The following is a 15,604-nucleotide window of genomic DNA, read 5'->3' as shown; positions in this document are numbered from 1 at the left end:
TGAAACCCTGTCTCTACTAAAAACACAAAAATTAGGCAGGCATGGTGGCACATGCCTGTAATCCCAGCCACTCTCAAAAAAATAATTACCTGATCAAATGTTCAAAACAGATAGTGATTGTGACAGTAAAAACTACCACCAACAAAATGTTCACCATAACTTACACAACTTTTAGAGTTCTTTCACACACAATTTCCTCATCCATAAAATTGGAATTGCTGTAAGAATTGAACAATATGTGTGAAAATGCTTTGCAGTTACACATTACATCATCTGATCTGCAGTTAACTGCACTAGCCCACATCTTTCCAAACCAATAGGTTCTACAGAAAAACAAGATTATTTATAGAGTCAGCCTTGGGGTTTGAATTGCTCCTGGGTCTTGCACTTCAGGGAGAAGTTGAAGCAAGGCAAAGTGAGGCTTCTCGGTCCAAGCCCAGTAACATCTCACGATAATTAATACGTTATTCCACTTTGGACCCACAATGCTTGTTGACACTCTCCATTTCCTTGGTTTCAGTTACACTTTATATTCCCTTCTTACCTCTATCTTCTTACCTCTACCACATATCTTCTTCAATGGTTTCTCTCCTTCCTCCTCCAGTGGATGCTCCTTGAGTATCTGTTCTCTATGTTCTCTTATTACTGTAAGTACTAAGGGCTCAACACGTCCTTCTAGACTCTCTTCCTGGCCTACATTCCAATTCTAAGAATCTAAGGACAAGCTCCAAATCTCAGCACATCCAAAGCAAAGTTATCTTCATCTCAATATCAGACCACTATTCATTTTAATTTGTTTTTTTGAGACAGGGTCTTACTCCATCTCCCAGGCTGGAGTGCAATGGCTCAATCACGGTTCACTGTAGCCTCACTACCATGCCTGGCTAATTTGTTTGTTTGTTTTTTGGGTTTTTTTCAAGACAGAGTTTCACTCTTGTCACCCAGGCTGGAGTGCAATGGCATGATTTCAGCTCACTGCAACTTCCACCTCCCAGGCTCAAGCAATTCTCCTGCCTTAGGACCCCGAGTAGCTGGGATTACAGGTGCCCACCACCATGCCCAGCTAATTTTTGTATTTTTAGTAGAGACAGCGTTTCACCATGTTGGCCAGGCTGGTCTTGAACTTCTGACCTCAGATGATCCGCCTATCTCAGCCTCCCAAAGTGCTGGGATTATAGGTGAAAGCCACCAGGCCCAGCTAATTTTTTCATTTTTTGTAGAGACAGGGTCTCTACAAAACTCTATTCAAACTCCTGGGCTCAAGCAATCCCCGCAAAGTGCTGAGATTACAGGCATGAACCACTGCAGCTAGCCACCAGACCAGTATTCTAATGCTCTATTTCTTTTAGTTGGTATTCCAATCCATTTCCAAATCTCTGGTTATCTTTCATAGTTAAATTGCAGTCAACAAGTATTTCTGAAGAATTTACAATGTGAAAGTCATCAATTTACAAGAATATAGTGAAAAATAAGGATGGACAAAAATTTGAACATTTTCCTCAAAAACTTTTGGGAAATACGTGGGATATATACAGAAAAAATGAACTAATTTTACAAAGAAGCAAATAATGAATGTCAAAAGAAAGCCACTGAAACAAGATTTCAAAGAGCAATAAGACTACTACACACTGGAGTTGTTAGAAAAGACATAAACTAGACCATGACAGGTGGATAGGATTTGGATGCAAAAGACAAGAATTTCAAAAGGAGCCTTTTTTAAAATAACTGCTTGGTTTTCTGCTTACACTCTAGGTACCTTCAGTAGTCAAATTCACAGAGAGTAGAATGGTGGTTGCTGGGAGTGGAAGGAGACAAGAATGAGAAGTGAGTGTTCAATGGGCACAGAGTTTCAGTCTGGGACAATGAAAAGTTCTGGAGATGGATGGTAGTGACAGCTGTAAAAATATGTAAATATACTTAATATCACAACTATATACTTAAAAATGGTTAAAATGATAAACGTTATGTATATTTTACCACAATTAAAGAAAAGTGATTAGCTGGAATGGCAAGTTTACCTTAGTGATAAGGTCAGAGGGGTAGATTCTGCTTTCTAAGGCTATACAAAGTAAGTCTCATTCTTTTGTTGAATGTCAGCCTTCGAATACTGCCACCTTAGCCTCTTCAGCTGATTTCTTTTTTCCAGGTCAAATGTCTCCAGTAAAAATTTTACCTGTGCATTTTTCAGCACCTTGTGATCCTCTGAGTGTTTCAGGACGTTTTTTTCCTTTTCCTTTTTTTTTTTTTTTTGGAGGGCAAGGGGGTGGGAGGAGGAAAGACTTTATAACTCCTCCTCTACAGGCTCCTTGAGGGCAGGGACCATTTCTTTACTTATTTAGTTTAAGCTCCTTGGTGCTCAGCAAAGAGTATGGTACAAATTAGGTTCAATAAATACCTGCGGATTGAATGAAAATACTGACAGTAAAGGCTATTAATAATGCAACTCACACGATCTCCATCACTGACAAATCCTGGCAAGGCTCACTGTGACACTTTTCCTTAACCCTCTATAGACTAATTATTGAGATGTGTAAACCTAAGATCGTTTTCCCCAGGATTCTTGCACAGAGGACAGGGTGACAGAGAAGCAACACATAATCAAAGCAATCATTTTTTCTTAATCATCTTCTAAGAGGGCCAATAAAAACAAAATGACAGGCGTCGCTGCTTAAGGAAGGAGAGAACAGATTCCACGGTGATGGGAGCTTGAGTCAGCCCATCTCTGAGATTCAGGCGCCAACGGGAAGGGCTGAGGAGCCATGCTGGGGGTGGCCCAAAGTCCAGGGCCATCTTTCTCCAGGTCGGGAGTGTGGAGGTGGAAACGGTCCCTGAGCGACCTGAGAGGGCCGAGGGCGGCGCGAAGGGAGGCCCTCGGATGCTCCGGCCCGGTTCTGACAGGCCATCATCAGGGACAGACAGTTCCCCTCCCCGCCCAAGCCGGCGCAACCCAAAAGGAGGCGCGGCCCATGCTCAGCGCACCTTTTGCCTCTCCTTCTTCTGGCTCTCGGACTCCTCCAAGGGTGCTTCCAGCTCCATAATGTCCCCCCAGAGGAGTTTCCCAGGCATTACTGGCCACCGCCGCCTCCCTCCGGGCACAGTGACCACAACCACCTACGGGCAGCGACAACGTGAAAGGAAGCGGGGGCAGGGCGGCCGCCCGGCCTTGGCCGTGCGTCATTTCCGGGACACGCACCGCACGGCGGGGAAAAATAATCCCGGATACTCTTGGTTTAAGTCCTTCCATTGCGCCCAAGCCTCTCAACCAATGAGTGAGAGAGATCTCGACCGGCCCACCCTTGTTCTTAAGTGATTGGTTACTAGAGTAAAATCCTGGCCAATCTCCATAAAGGAAGCACGCGCTAATTAGCATAAATAGTTCGGATTCTCTTCCCCTCCCCCACACCTAACTGGTCTCCTCGGCCCTGCAGAGCCTCTTAGGGGCTTCCCAGTATGCACTGCTAGGGCTGGGAAGCCCTTCAACGGCGGCGAACAGGGCCCCCTCGCGCGGCGGGCGGATGGGTGCGTGAGCAGGACCGTGTTGAGGCCAGTGGGCAACGCCACGCGCCGCCTCGCCATTTGCCGCCGGAAGCTGAAGCCCTCCGCCCCGCCCATTGCGGGGGAGGCGTTAACGACCAACGGCTTCGCGCGAGGCCACAGGCCTGGCGTCGGTGGAGGGGGCTTTGCGCGGTGTGGGGTGAGCCAGATGGGCCAGAGGTGTCGCCGGGAGCGAACAGACGTCCGTCCCTGAAGTCTTAGGTTTTAATCATGAAGTTGCTCCCTGGTTCATTATGATTCTTCTCATGGCTCTGCCTTTGACCTAGAGGAAACGGGAGAAAGGAATGTACTTGTCTGAAGTCACACAGTCTGTTAGTGGCGCGTTCAGAACTAGAGAATTTAGCTCCTGAAGCCGAGATCATTGCTTTCTCTGCTACATCAATCTGAAAACTTTGAGTGTTGCAGTGTTTGGGGGAAGATGCACCCATGAAACAAGGAATAGGAAAAACCTGAAGAAGCCTCACATTTTCTGCTAGCGAGAAAAGCCAAAGTGTCTTCGACAGATTATCTATTTGCAGTGAATAAAAAAGGATTTAATTTTACCGATGAGGATTAGCTGCCCGTGAATCACAACCTTACACAAAACTGAAACCTTTGACAATACAAAGGGTAACTTCTTCCTTAGTGTTTGTATACCTTTGCTTACTATCACCGTCGCTAGTTGGCTTCTCAGAGCCATTTCTTTATCTCTTCATGATCCTTTGGATCCAGCTACTTTACCCAATGGAGACACAGGGCTATTCTCACAAACCACTTGATAATATCTAGCACACCAGTCTTATAACCTAAGCATCAAACTGTGTCTTAGCAAAATTACAAATTGTTACATGTCGTGGAGTTTGGGAATTGGTCCTGAATAGCTGGAACCACAAATGTTAAATCTGTGATTACTTTAAGCCTTCTGCATAATTATGGCTTGGCCTGAAGGTAAGGGCTATATGTTTTTATATAACTTTATGGATTCAGTACTTAAGAACACAAGGAGTGTTCATCTATTGATGACAAAGAAATGCACCTCTCTTCCTAGGTTATGAGAATAGCTATGCATCTCTAGATCTGCAGTTTTCTACATCCTTTTGTCCTAATCCCTCAGTCCACTCCCAATTCTATCATAGTAAGGTCTTTGTAACCCTACAACAGGGTATGACGATGTGCATAAAAACACAGTGTAGATATGGCTAAGAATGTCGCACGTAAAATTGGGATAAAAGGAACAGATGTTATTGCGATTGAAGGTTAATAACAGATGAAGTAAAAGTTGAGCTCCTGGGCACTCTTTGGCATTTATTTGTATGTCAGAGGTCCTAAGAACAGGTCTGAAAAAACGAAGGAGTAGACTGTTTAAATCTCCCTATTCAAGTGACTAACAAGTATACTAGTGTTTTAGAATGACCTGTGACTCCCAGCACTACAAACCCTGCCTTTCTAAGTCCTCAATTTGCTGAACCAAATCTCTGGCTGCTGTCTGTGTCTGTGTCTGTGTCAGGTGGAAAGGACAAGTATAAACTGATGTCAGTAATTTGACCAAGGAGTGACTTAGCTGAAAAAAATATGTGTACCACATTACACGTGTTCTCTGGGGATATCATTTTGCCTCAACTAGAAAACTTGGGAATGGGATGCAGGAATGGAGAACTTTCTTCATATTTGCTCCCTCTGTATATCTCAAGAGATTGTGTCTGATGATGAGATTTGGGGTTGGGGGAAGCATACTGTGCATGAATAATTAAAATGCACAATAATTCAAGATATAATCTTATTAGAACATCTTTATTTTCCAAACATTTTACCAGAGTCACTGATATACTTTCTTTTACAAAACTTTAAGAGTTGGATGCTTCATCTGCTACTCCCTGTTACAAGGTCTTATAAAGATTTCCCTTGCCCTTAGCGTTAGCTTATTTAAACTGACCATTAATATATAAAAACAAGATGACTATTTTCAGACTTGCCTCTCTCTAATCTTTTTAGAACTACAGGGCTACATTATTTTTACTCCGAAGTTAGACAGTTGAAGGTAAAAGCCATCAAATAACCTTTTTGCATCTGCACGTCAATCTTATGTTACAAGAGGAATTGAACCGTTTTTCTTTATCTCCAGCAACTTTGTCACGAAACATCATTTACAAATGCTGTGACATGGAAATAGTTTAAGGGGCAGTTAAAAACTGATTTAGGACACACTGGGGGCACATAATGAGTGTTGAAAAGGAAAAGCAGAAAGAAAGTAAAGGCAAAGAGAATAGGAGGGAAAGAGGAGGGTATTCTTCTCATTGCCATGGGACCTAAACCAAGTCAATTTTAAAATCGTGCTAGTAAAGTGAGGAGAGTAATGCTGACAGCACAGGAAATTGGATCCACTGACATAACAGCACCATGGAAATGAGGTACAGAGGTGCCTACATTAGCTTGAGGTTTTGACAGCATTGGAAAGGAAACACCTTTGAGCACATTTATCTTACCTATATTTATGCATGTATCTAGTTCCTAATTCAAACCTTTAAATGATGTTTTCAGTGCTTAACCTTTGGTCTCATTGTTTCTTGAGTCAGTTACTTTCTAGATGTTTTGAACCAAGTGGTAGGAGAGGGTTTCAGAGTCACATCAGTTACCCCAGAAGAGGGCACCATTATCCAAGTAATATTTGGAAACTGCTTCTGCTTAAAGAGGAAAAAAATGTGACTAAGGTTTCAAAGGGGAGAAAGTTCTGTAAGACACCAGCAAAGTAATCATGACTTTGTCTTTGATGTCCCCATTCTTATTTCATGACACTCATGTCTCTCTTCCCCACCCCTGTGGGGACATCAGCTGTACAGTTTAGGCAGCTGTAGATATGTTCTCAAAATGCCATAGTTTCCAATCTTTTCCCTTCTACAGGCTCTTTCCATTGCTCTTCCTCATAGACTTTAGACATTTTGGTTTGGGGTGTGTGTGTGTGTGTGTGTGTGTGTGTGTGTGTGTTTGCACACGCGCATGCGCATCACTACACGAAAAAAGATTTGGGGCCAGGTGCAGTGGCTCACATCTGTGAGCACTTTGGGAGGCCGAGGTTGGCAGATCACCTGAGGTCAGGAGTTCAAGACCAGCCTGGCCAACATGGCAAAACCCCATCTCTATCAAAAGTACAAAAATTAGCCGGGCATGGTGGCAGGCGCCTATAATCCCTACTCAGGAGGCTGAGGCAGGAGAATCACTTGAACCTGGGAGGTGGAGGTTACAGTGAGCTAAGATTTTGCCATTGCACTCCAGCCTGGGCAACAGAATGAGACTTCATCTCAAAAAAAAAAAAAAAAAGATTTGAAATTTTGTAACATTTTGTCTGATAAATTGTATCTAGGGATAAGTGATCCATGGTTATTATTCTAATTTATGAATAAGATACAAATGCAGTTGAAATAATGAAAATAGTTTGCAAAAAACCTAGCTACTCCAAGGATTCCTAGGAATCTGAAAACTCATAGGAGAGAGGATGAATGCTATATTAATGTCTACAATAAGCCCATACTTTGCATATTTTATTCCTACTTATAAAATAAGCTAGCAACTGAAAACTTGTTAGTTAAAGGCGAAATACCTCCCCGGGACACACCTGGATATTGATGGCAGATACATTCTATAACCTACCCAAAGGACTAAATCTGTAATGGAGAAATTGAGACAACCTGAGAAAAACAGGGGACCTGCATGGTGGGCCATGTATTTACTTATCAGGCAAGTTTTGTGACTATAAAATATATTAAAATACATGCATATATATGTATAATAACATTAGGTACCTCCTACATTGGGCACATTTTTTTAAAAACCTGAAGGCAAAGCCGAGTGTGGTGGCTCATGCCTGTAATCCCAGCACTTTGGGAGTCCAAGGCAGGTGGATCACGAGGTCAGGAGTTTGAGACCAGCCTGGCCAAGATAGAGAAACTCCATCTCTACTAAAAATGCAAAAAAAATCCCAAAAAATTAGCCGGGCACAGTGGCAGGTGCCTGTAATCCCACTACTCGGGAGGCTGAGACAGAAGAATCACTTGAACCCGGGAGGCAGAGGTTGCAGTGAACTGAGATCGTGCCACTGCACTCTAGCCTAGGTAACAGAGCAAGACTTCATCACAAAAAAAAAAAAAAAAAAAAGACCTGAAGCCATTCCACAGCCATGCCTGCAAGTAGGGTTGCTCAGGCCTATATTGGGCACTTTTGATAGATCATCTCCAAGCCTTACAACAATCTTGTAAGGGAAACATCCTTCCTATCTCCCTTTTGCAGATGAGAAAACCAATTCAGAGGATTTGGTGACTTGCTCCATCACACAGCTACCAAGGATTTGGAATTCAAACTTGTGTCTGAATCCTAAGCTCAGGTCATTAAGCTGCCTGAAGAAAACAATTTTCTCATTAGAGAATAGACTGCATTAGGAAAGAGAAATCAAGAACTGAAGTTGCCACAAAAAGCAGTTATTATTGGGGAGAAAAATGCAGGTCACCTATTTTAAAGAATAATCTTTCAAACAATAATTTAATCGCATATATTCTCATCTTTAATGTCTGTGTTATATCATGAGTTTCATAGGAGAAAAGTTTACTGGTTTCATAATGATCTTGATTTATTTAATACATGGAGAGTGTCCTAATGCATCCAGTGCCAAAATCAGATGGATTTCATTAGTATCTAGATGCGGCTAAAGCCAGAAAAGACTTTGGATTCCTGACTCTACTAAGAAACTTGTTCCATCCAAAAATCAAAGATAGGCTGGGCATGGTGGCAATGCCTGTAATCCCAGCACTTTGGGAGACCAAGGCAGTGGATCACCGGAGGTCAGGAGTTTGAGACCAGCCTGGTCAACACGGTGAAACCCTATCGCTACTAAAAATACAAAAATTAGCCAGGCATGGTGGTGTGTGCCTATAATCCCAGCTACTTGGGAAGCTGAGGCAGGAGAATCGTGTGAGCCAAGGTTGTGCTACTGCACTCCAACCTGGGCAACAGAGACTACATCTCAAAAAAAAAAAAAAAAAAAAAAAATCAAAGATGAAACAGTTGTTGGTTGACAACTTTTTCCAAGGGTTGTCAGGGATAGGTCCAGAGATAGAGGGCTGGAAATAATACTCAAGAATCTTGCATCAGTTCGATATTTCACATGATCCTTGCTAAACCTTTGAAGTATAAAATCTTACAGTTGGGACCATGCACAGTGGCTCACACCTGTAATCCCAGCACTTTGGGAAACCAAGGTGGGTAGATCGCTTGAGCCCAGGAGTTCAAGACCAGCCTGGGCAACATGGCAAAACCCCATCTCCCAAAAAAAAAAAAAAAAAAAAAAAAACCCACCAAAAAAACCTTACTTGGAAGGATTCTTCAAAATTATATAGTTCAGCCAACCAGTTAAGCTAAATTCTAGAAATTGCAACATATTAATAAAGGGATCATCAAACCTCTGCTTGAATGCCCTAAACAATGGGAAATTCATTCTTTTCCAAAGCTGCTTACTTCATCTTCAGATAGCCTTGTCTAATAGAAAATTCTTTCACGCCTGTAATCCCAGTACTTTGGGAGGCTGAGGCGGGCAGAACACAAGGTCAAGAGATCAAGACCATACTGGCCAACATGGTGAAACCCCATCTCTAATAAGAATACAAAAATTAGCTGGGCATGGTGGCGTGCACCTGTAGTCCCAGCTACTCGGAAGACTGAGGCAGGAGAATTGCTTGAACCCAGGGGGGTGGAGGTTGCAGTAAGCTGAGATCACGCCACTGCACTCCAGCCTGGCAACAGCGAGACTGTCTCAAAAAAAAGAAAATTCTGCCAGGCATAGTGGCTCACAGCTGTAACCCCAGCACCGTGGGAGGCCCAGGCAGGATGATTGCTTGAGGACGGGAGTTCAAGACCAGCCTGGGCAACACAGTGAGATCCTGTCTCTACAAAAAATAAAATTAGCCAAGCCTGGTGGCTTACGCCTATAGTCCCAGCTACTCAGGAGGCTAAGGTGGGAGGATCACTTGAGTCCAGGAGGTCGAGGCTGCAGTATGCTGTGATCACCACACTGCACTCCAGCCTGGGTGACAGAGACCCCATCTCAAAAAAAATTTTTGTTTTCAATGTTAAAATCTTTCCCTTAATTTCCATTCACTGGTGCTGATTCCATGCTGTAAGACCCCCTAAAACAATACTCTACAATACTCTCACCTCTACTTCCCCTACAAGTCTTTTCTGTACCAGAGTACCCACCTTTCTTGGTACTTGGAGCAGGGTTTACACTGTCTTTGTGACAACAATCTTCTCAGAATGCTGTGGTACGTCAGTTGGGATCCACTGAAAACAGTCAAGAGTGAGTGATCTGACCACTGCAAAACGGAGCAGTGAATGTGATTTGCACTTCCACAGAGACTGCATGAAGTCTCCAGTGTTGGGCTTCTCTCTGGACTTCATTGCTGTCAGTATGGTAAGAGTCAGAAAGACACTCTCCAATTATTCAATCATTTTTGAGATCTAGGGCCTTGACAATCCTTAGAAACCTCTTAGAAAAAAACATGCCCTCTGGCTGGGTGCGGTGGCTCACCCCTATAATCCCAGCACTTTGGGAGGCTGGATCATGAGGTCAGGAGTCCAAGACCAGCCTGTCCAACACAGTGAAACCCCATCTCTACTAAAAATACAAAAAATTAGCTGGACATGGTGGCGCACACCTGTAATCCCAGCTACTCTGGAGGCTAAGGCAGAATTGCTTGAACTTGGGAGGCAGAGGTTGCAGTAAGCCGAGATTGCACCATTGCACTCCAGCCCAGGCAACAGTACAAGACTCCATCTCAAAAAACAAACAAAAAACATTCCCTCAACCATAAATCAGCACCATCATCTACTCGATAGGCTGAAACCAGTCTTTTTTGTTGCTGTTGTTTTTGAGACGGAGTTTCGCTCTTGATACCCAGGCTGGAGTGCAATGGCACGATCTTGGCTCACCGCAACCTCCGCCTCCTGGGTTCAGGCAATTCTCCTGCCTCAGCCTCCTGAGTAGCTGGGATTACAGGCACGCGCCACCATGCCCAGCTAATTTTTTGTATTAGTAGAGACGGGGTTTCACCATGTTGACCAGGATGGTCTCGATCTCTTGACCTCGTGATCCACCCGCCTCGGCCTCCCAAAGTGCTGGGATTACAGGCTTGAGCCACCGCGCCCGGCCTTGAAACCAGTCTTGATTGCGCCATGTTCCCCAAACCCAAGAACACTGACCATTCCACTACTTGGTCTGAAAAGGTTTGCCAGAAAAAAGTCTAGGTCTTACCATGAGTGGGAATGGACCAAAATGTAGAATGAATTGCTAAATGTCTACCTGACTCCTTCCATCTTTCTCTAAACCTCTCAATCAGAACCTCCCTTTTACTCCCAAGTCATTTGGTACCCATTCTGCTTCCCTTCCATCTCCACATCTGACTTCTCCCTGCCATCTATAAAGAAGGCCTGAAATGTAGGGAAGAACCAGTAGTACAGCCACAGGAATTTTCGACATTGTGAGTCACATTTGGAACCATTTGTTCATGTCCAAGCTGGTCAAAGAGAAGACCTAGGCAGCAATGATTAGATTAAATGAATTCTTATTGCAAAGTAGCCAACACATTTATGTAAATTCTTTCTTGATAATGACAAAGACTTAGGGTTGCATAGATACCATGCAGCAGACACTGTTTTCTTGCAACAGACACTGCTTACTTGCAGCACACACTATTTCTGAATTTTGTGTTGAAATCTGGCGAGATCCACATACCTGAAAACTCAATACTAGTGTAGGTTAAAAAAAAAACAACTCACTACAGGAAGTAAATTGGCATTCTATGTATTTGAGAAACTAATGGATAAAAATGCAAGTTAATTACAATTTACTTGGAAGGGGACCAATAATTCCACTTTTTAATTGAAAATAGTCTACATACTCCCAATAAATTCACAGTAAAATAAGCTTCAAAAAGACTTAAGATGCCAAAAGAAGGAAAAAAAAACAGTAATTAAAACAAAATACATAATGTAGTTAATAGCATAGATATGCTTGCCTTTAGACAATGCTTATATACTCAATTCTTATATGATTGAAAGATTCTGTAGTAATGCCGTATCTTTTTACAAAAAAAAAAAAAATGTTTCCAAAAGAAAATCAAACATTTATGACTGGAGTTAGTTGTAGTAAGGAATTAGATGTGAGTGGTTGACTACTCTTTGTGCCTTCAAAGTTTTGCAGAAAATTCTGTCTTCTTTTTAGTCCATCCAAAATGACTGAATTATTAGATGCCAGACTCTGTGCCCTAAAGGTATTAAAAATAACAGAATTATTGGCTTCAAAGGGAACTTGGATTTCTAACCAAGGCATTATACTTTCATTTGTTACTTTGAAGTAGTATGTTTACTAATACTAAGCTACCCTTATCAAATAAGTTAACCTTTAAAAATACGAAGTGCTCTTTACATTTTAACGGCTTCACAATAGCACCTCAATTATTTGACAGCTCTTTGAAAGCAGCTGTCAAATAATTGAGGTGCTACTGTGCTGTTTATGTTTTCTGAACAACATCTGTTCTCAGATCCAATATCAAGTATATTCTAGTCAGAAACAGTAAGTTTCCTGAAAAACTTCTATACATCTGAAGTGGCCAATATCTTCCTGTGAAATTTATTACTTTTATGAGAAATCATATGAAAGAGAAAAGCAAACTATTGTATTTTTAATATTACAGTGTCCTTTTCCAGGAGGTATAAGCTATATTAGTCCCTTATCTAACACAGATGCCTTGCTTCAGCCAACTCACAATACTGTTTGGTAGCCTGGGCACAGTGACTCACCCCTGTAATCCCAGCACTTTGGGAGGCCAAGGCGGGTGGATATCAACTTGAGGCCAGGAGTTTGAGGCCAGTTCAGCCAACATGGTGAAACCCTGTCTCACCATGGGTTTCAATACAAAAATTAGCCAAGCATGGTGGTGCACACCTGTAATCTCAGCTACTCATGAGACTGAGGCATGAGAATCCCTTGAACTCATGAGACAGAGGTTGCAGGGAGCCAGGATCACACAACTACACTCCAGCCTGGACAACAGAGTGAGACTGTCTCAAAAACAACAACAACAAAACAAACAAACAAAAACCTAAAAACTATTCGGTTATTTTTGCTTTTCACTTTCCCACTTTGTTACTTTCCATCAACTGTCCATTACATTAAAATATATCTCAAAAATATGTCCTCCAATAAGTCTTCCTCTAAACAGCCTATCACTCAGTTTATTCAGTTCTATAACTCTGACTGTCATGACTTCATGCTTTGTTCTTAAGTTCAACTGGTCTATGTTTATCATTTGTCTCCTCAACTAAATTGAATGCTTCCTGTAAGTAGAAACAATGTCTAGTTCATCTCTATCCTCCTAATCCTTATAACCATTATAGCACACAGTTGATGATCAAATTTCACTTCCCTTTCCTATAAATGTCTGTCAATTTTAGTTATGAGCCTTTTAAGAAAACCATGTTGCTTAAAAATAGGTAATTCTTAAGAAATTAAATTTCTCGAAATTTTTGAAATCAAAATTCCCAGTCACCTATCAAGGAGTAATGTCTCTCATCTGCTTTTGTTTTGTATTATTTTGTTTTTGCCACAGAGTAAGAAAAAGAACCCATAGCTTGTTGTTTTACATCACCATTGTTCATGTTTGAAGACATGTTTTGATTCTCTTAAAAGACTTAATAGCCGGTGCAGTGGCTCATGCCTGTAATCCCAGCCTGGCCAACATGGTGAAACCCCATCTCTACTAAAAATACAAAAATTGGCTGGGCATGGTGGCAGAAGCCTATAATCTCAGCCACTAGGGAGGCTGAGGCAGGGGAATCACTTGAACCTGGGAGGTAGAGGTTGCAGTGAGCCAAGATCATGCCACTGCACACTAGCCTGAAAGACAGAGTGAGACTCCATCACAAAAAAAAAGACTTAATAATAATCTTTAAGTTTAACTGAAACAATCAAACTATTGTTTCAAGCAGAAAAGATCTTGTTCCCCCAATAAAGAAATAATAATATGTTTTTAAAATGTAAATTTTTAGGAATATATCCTAAGAAAATCCTCAGAAATAACCATAAACATTTTTATGCAAAAATAACTCACTACAGGTTGATTTATTAATAGTAAAAAATTAGGAATGATCTAAATGTCAAAGAAAGGAAAATAGGCTGGGCACAGTGGCTCATGCCTATAACCCTAGCACTTTGAGAGGCCAAGACGGGAGAATTGCTTGAGCCCAGGAGTTTGAGACCAGCCTGGAAAACATAGTGAGACCTCATTCTTACAAAATAATAAGCAGCAGCAGCAGCTGGGTATGGTGGTGCATGCCTGTGGTCTCAGCTACTCAGGGGGCTGATTTGACAAGATTGCTTGAGACCAGGAGGTGAAGGCTGTAGTGAGCCCTGATTGAACCACTGTACTCTATCCTGGGAAACAGTATGAGACCCTGCCTCTAAAAAAAGAGAAAAAAAAGGAAAATAATAGTTATATATATATAAATAGGGGTCCACATAATGGAATGCTAAACAACCATTAAAAACAACCTTGTGGCTCACACCTGTAATCCCTGCACATTAGGAGGCCAAGGTAGGTGGATCACTTGAGGCCAGGAGTTTGAGACCAGTCTGGCTAACATGGTGAAACCCCATCTCTACTAAAAAAAAAAAAAAAAAAAAAATACACACACACACACACACACACACACACACACACAAACAAATGGCTGGGCGTGCTGGCTCATGCCTGTAGTCCAGCTGCTCAGGAGGCTGAGGCAAGAATAAAAAAAGAAGCTTGAGGCCAGGTGCAGTGGCTCACGCCTGTAATCCCAGCACTTTAAAGGCTAAGGTGGTGGATCACCTGAGGTCAGGAGTTCGAGACCAGCCTGGACAACATGGTGAAAACCCGCCTCTACCTAAAATACAAAAATTAGCTGGGCATGGTGGTGTGTACCTGTAATCCCAGCTACTCGGGTGGCTAAGGCAGGAGAATTGCATGAACCTGGGAGGCAGAGATTGCAGTGAGCTGAGATCACGCCACTGCACTCTAGCCTGGGTGACAGAGGAAGACTACATCTCAAAAAAAAAAAAGAAGCTTGAGCTACATTTATCGATCACAGGATATACATAAGTTACATGAAAAAAGAAAGCCATGGCTGTGTATGATTTGTTGTTAAAAATACTTTAAGCCCTGGTGCAGTGGTTCATGACTGTAATCCCAAAACTAGGAGGCCAAGGCAAGAGGATTGCTTGAGTCCAGTTTGAGGCCACCCTCAGCAACACAGCAATATATTGTCTCTAAAAAAAACTTTCTTAATTAGCCTAATGCCTGGTGCAGTGGGTCATGCCTTCAATCCCAGCACTTTGGGAGAATCCCTTGAGCCCAGGAGTTCAAGACTACCCTGGGTAACATTGTAAAACCTCATCTCAGGCCGGGCGCGGTGGCTCAAGCCTGTAATCCCAGCACTTTGGGAGGCCGAGGCGGGTGGATCACGAGGTCAAGAGATCGAGACCATCCTGGTCAACATTGTGAAACCCCGTCTCTACTAATACAAAAAAATTAGCTGGGCATGGTGACGCGTGCCTGTAATCCCAGCTACTCAGGAGGCTGAGGCAGGAGAATTGCCTGAACCCAGGAGGCGGAGGTTGCGGTGAGCCGAGATCGCGCCATTGCACTCCAGCCTGGGTAACAAGAGTGAAACTCCGTCTCAAAAAAAAAAAAAAAAAAAAACCTCATCTCTACCAGAAAATTAGCTGGGCATAGTAGCAGGTGCTTGCAGTCCAAGCTGCTCCAGAGGCTGAGGTGGGGGAATGGCTTGAGCCCAGGAGGTCTAGGCTGCAGTGAGCTATGATTGTGTCATTGCACTCTAGCCTAGGTGACAGAGTGCAACGCTGTCTCAAAGAAAAAAAAACAACAGCTTACAAATGCATAGAAAAAAGTATAGGACCAGCCAGGCTCAGTGGCTCACACCTGTAATCCCAGCCTTTGGGGGGCTGAAGAGGATGGATCACTTATGCCCAGGAGTT

At 42.6% G+C, this 15,604-nt stretch overlaps 2 protein-coding genes across 9 annotated transcripts in view; both read right to left on the bottom strand.

Moving 5' to 3' along the window:
• The window catches only part of DDX50 (DExD-box helicase 50), a 46,809-nt gene extending 43,658 nt beyond the window's left edge, over window positions 1-3,151 (bottom strand). Inside the window, exon 1 of one of the 5 annotated variants that reach the window (XM_064374212.1) lies at window positions 2,980-3,151. In XM_064374212.1, coding sequence (XP_064230282.1) covers window positions 2,980-3,066 — 87 coding nt within the window. In that variant the 5' untranslated portion in view covers window positions 3,067-3,151. The other 4 variants (XM_064374211.1, XM_064374214.1, XM_064374216.1 and 1 more) reach the window with 4 other exon arrangements.
• Window positions 3,152-11,361: 8,210 nt separating this feature from the next.
• Window positions 11,362-15,604, bottom strand: part of STOX1 (storkhead box 1) — a 44,766-nt gene continuing 40,523 nt past the window's right edge. For all 4 annotated transcript variants that reach the window (XM_064374209.1, XM_064374210.1, XM_064374207.1 and 1 more), the window contains one exon: window positions 11,362-11,840. In XM_064374209.1, coding sequence (XP_064230279.1) covers window positions 11,820-11,840 — 21 coding nt within the window. In that variant the 3' untranslated portion in view covers window positions 11,362-11,819. The remainder of the gene's footprint in view (window positions 11,841-15,604) is intronic.

This window comes from Aotus nancymaae, unplaced genomic scaffold (assembly GCF_030222135.1).
Source record: "Aotus nancymaae isolate 86718 unplaced genomic scaffold, 86718_ANA_hifiasm-v0.15.2.pri h1tg000010l, whole genome shotgun sequence".
Taxonomy (NCBI): Eukaryota; Metazoa; Chordata; class Mammalia; order Primates; family Aotidae; genus Aotus; species Aotus nancymaae.
The sequence above is the reverse complement of the archived record's forward strand: the minus strand, read 5'-3'. Positions and strand labels throughout refer to the sequence as shown.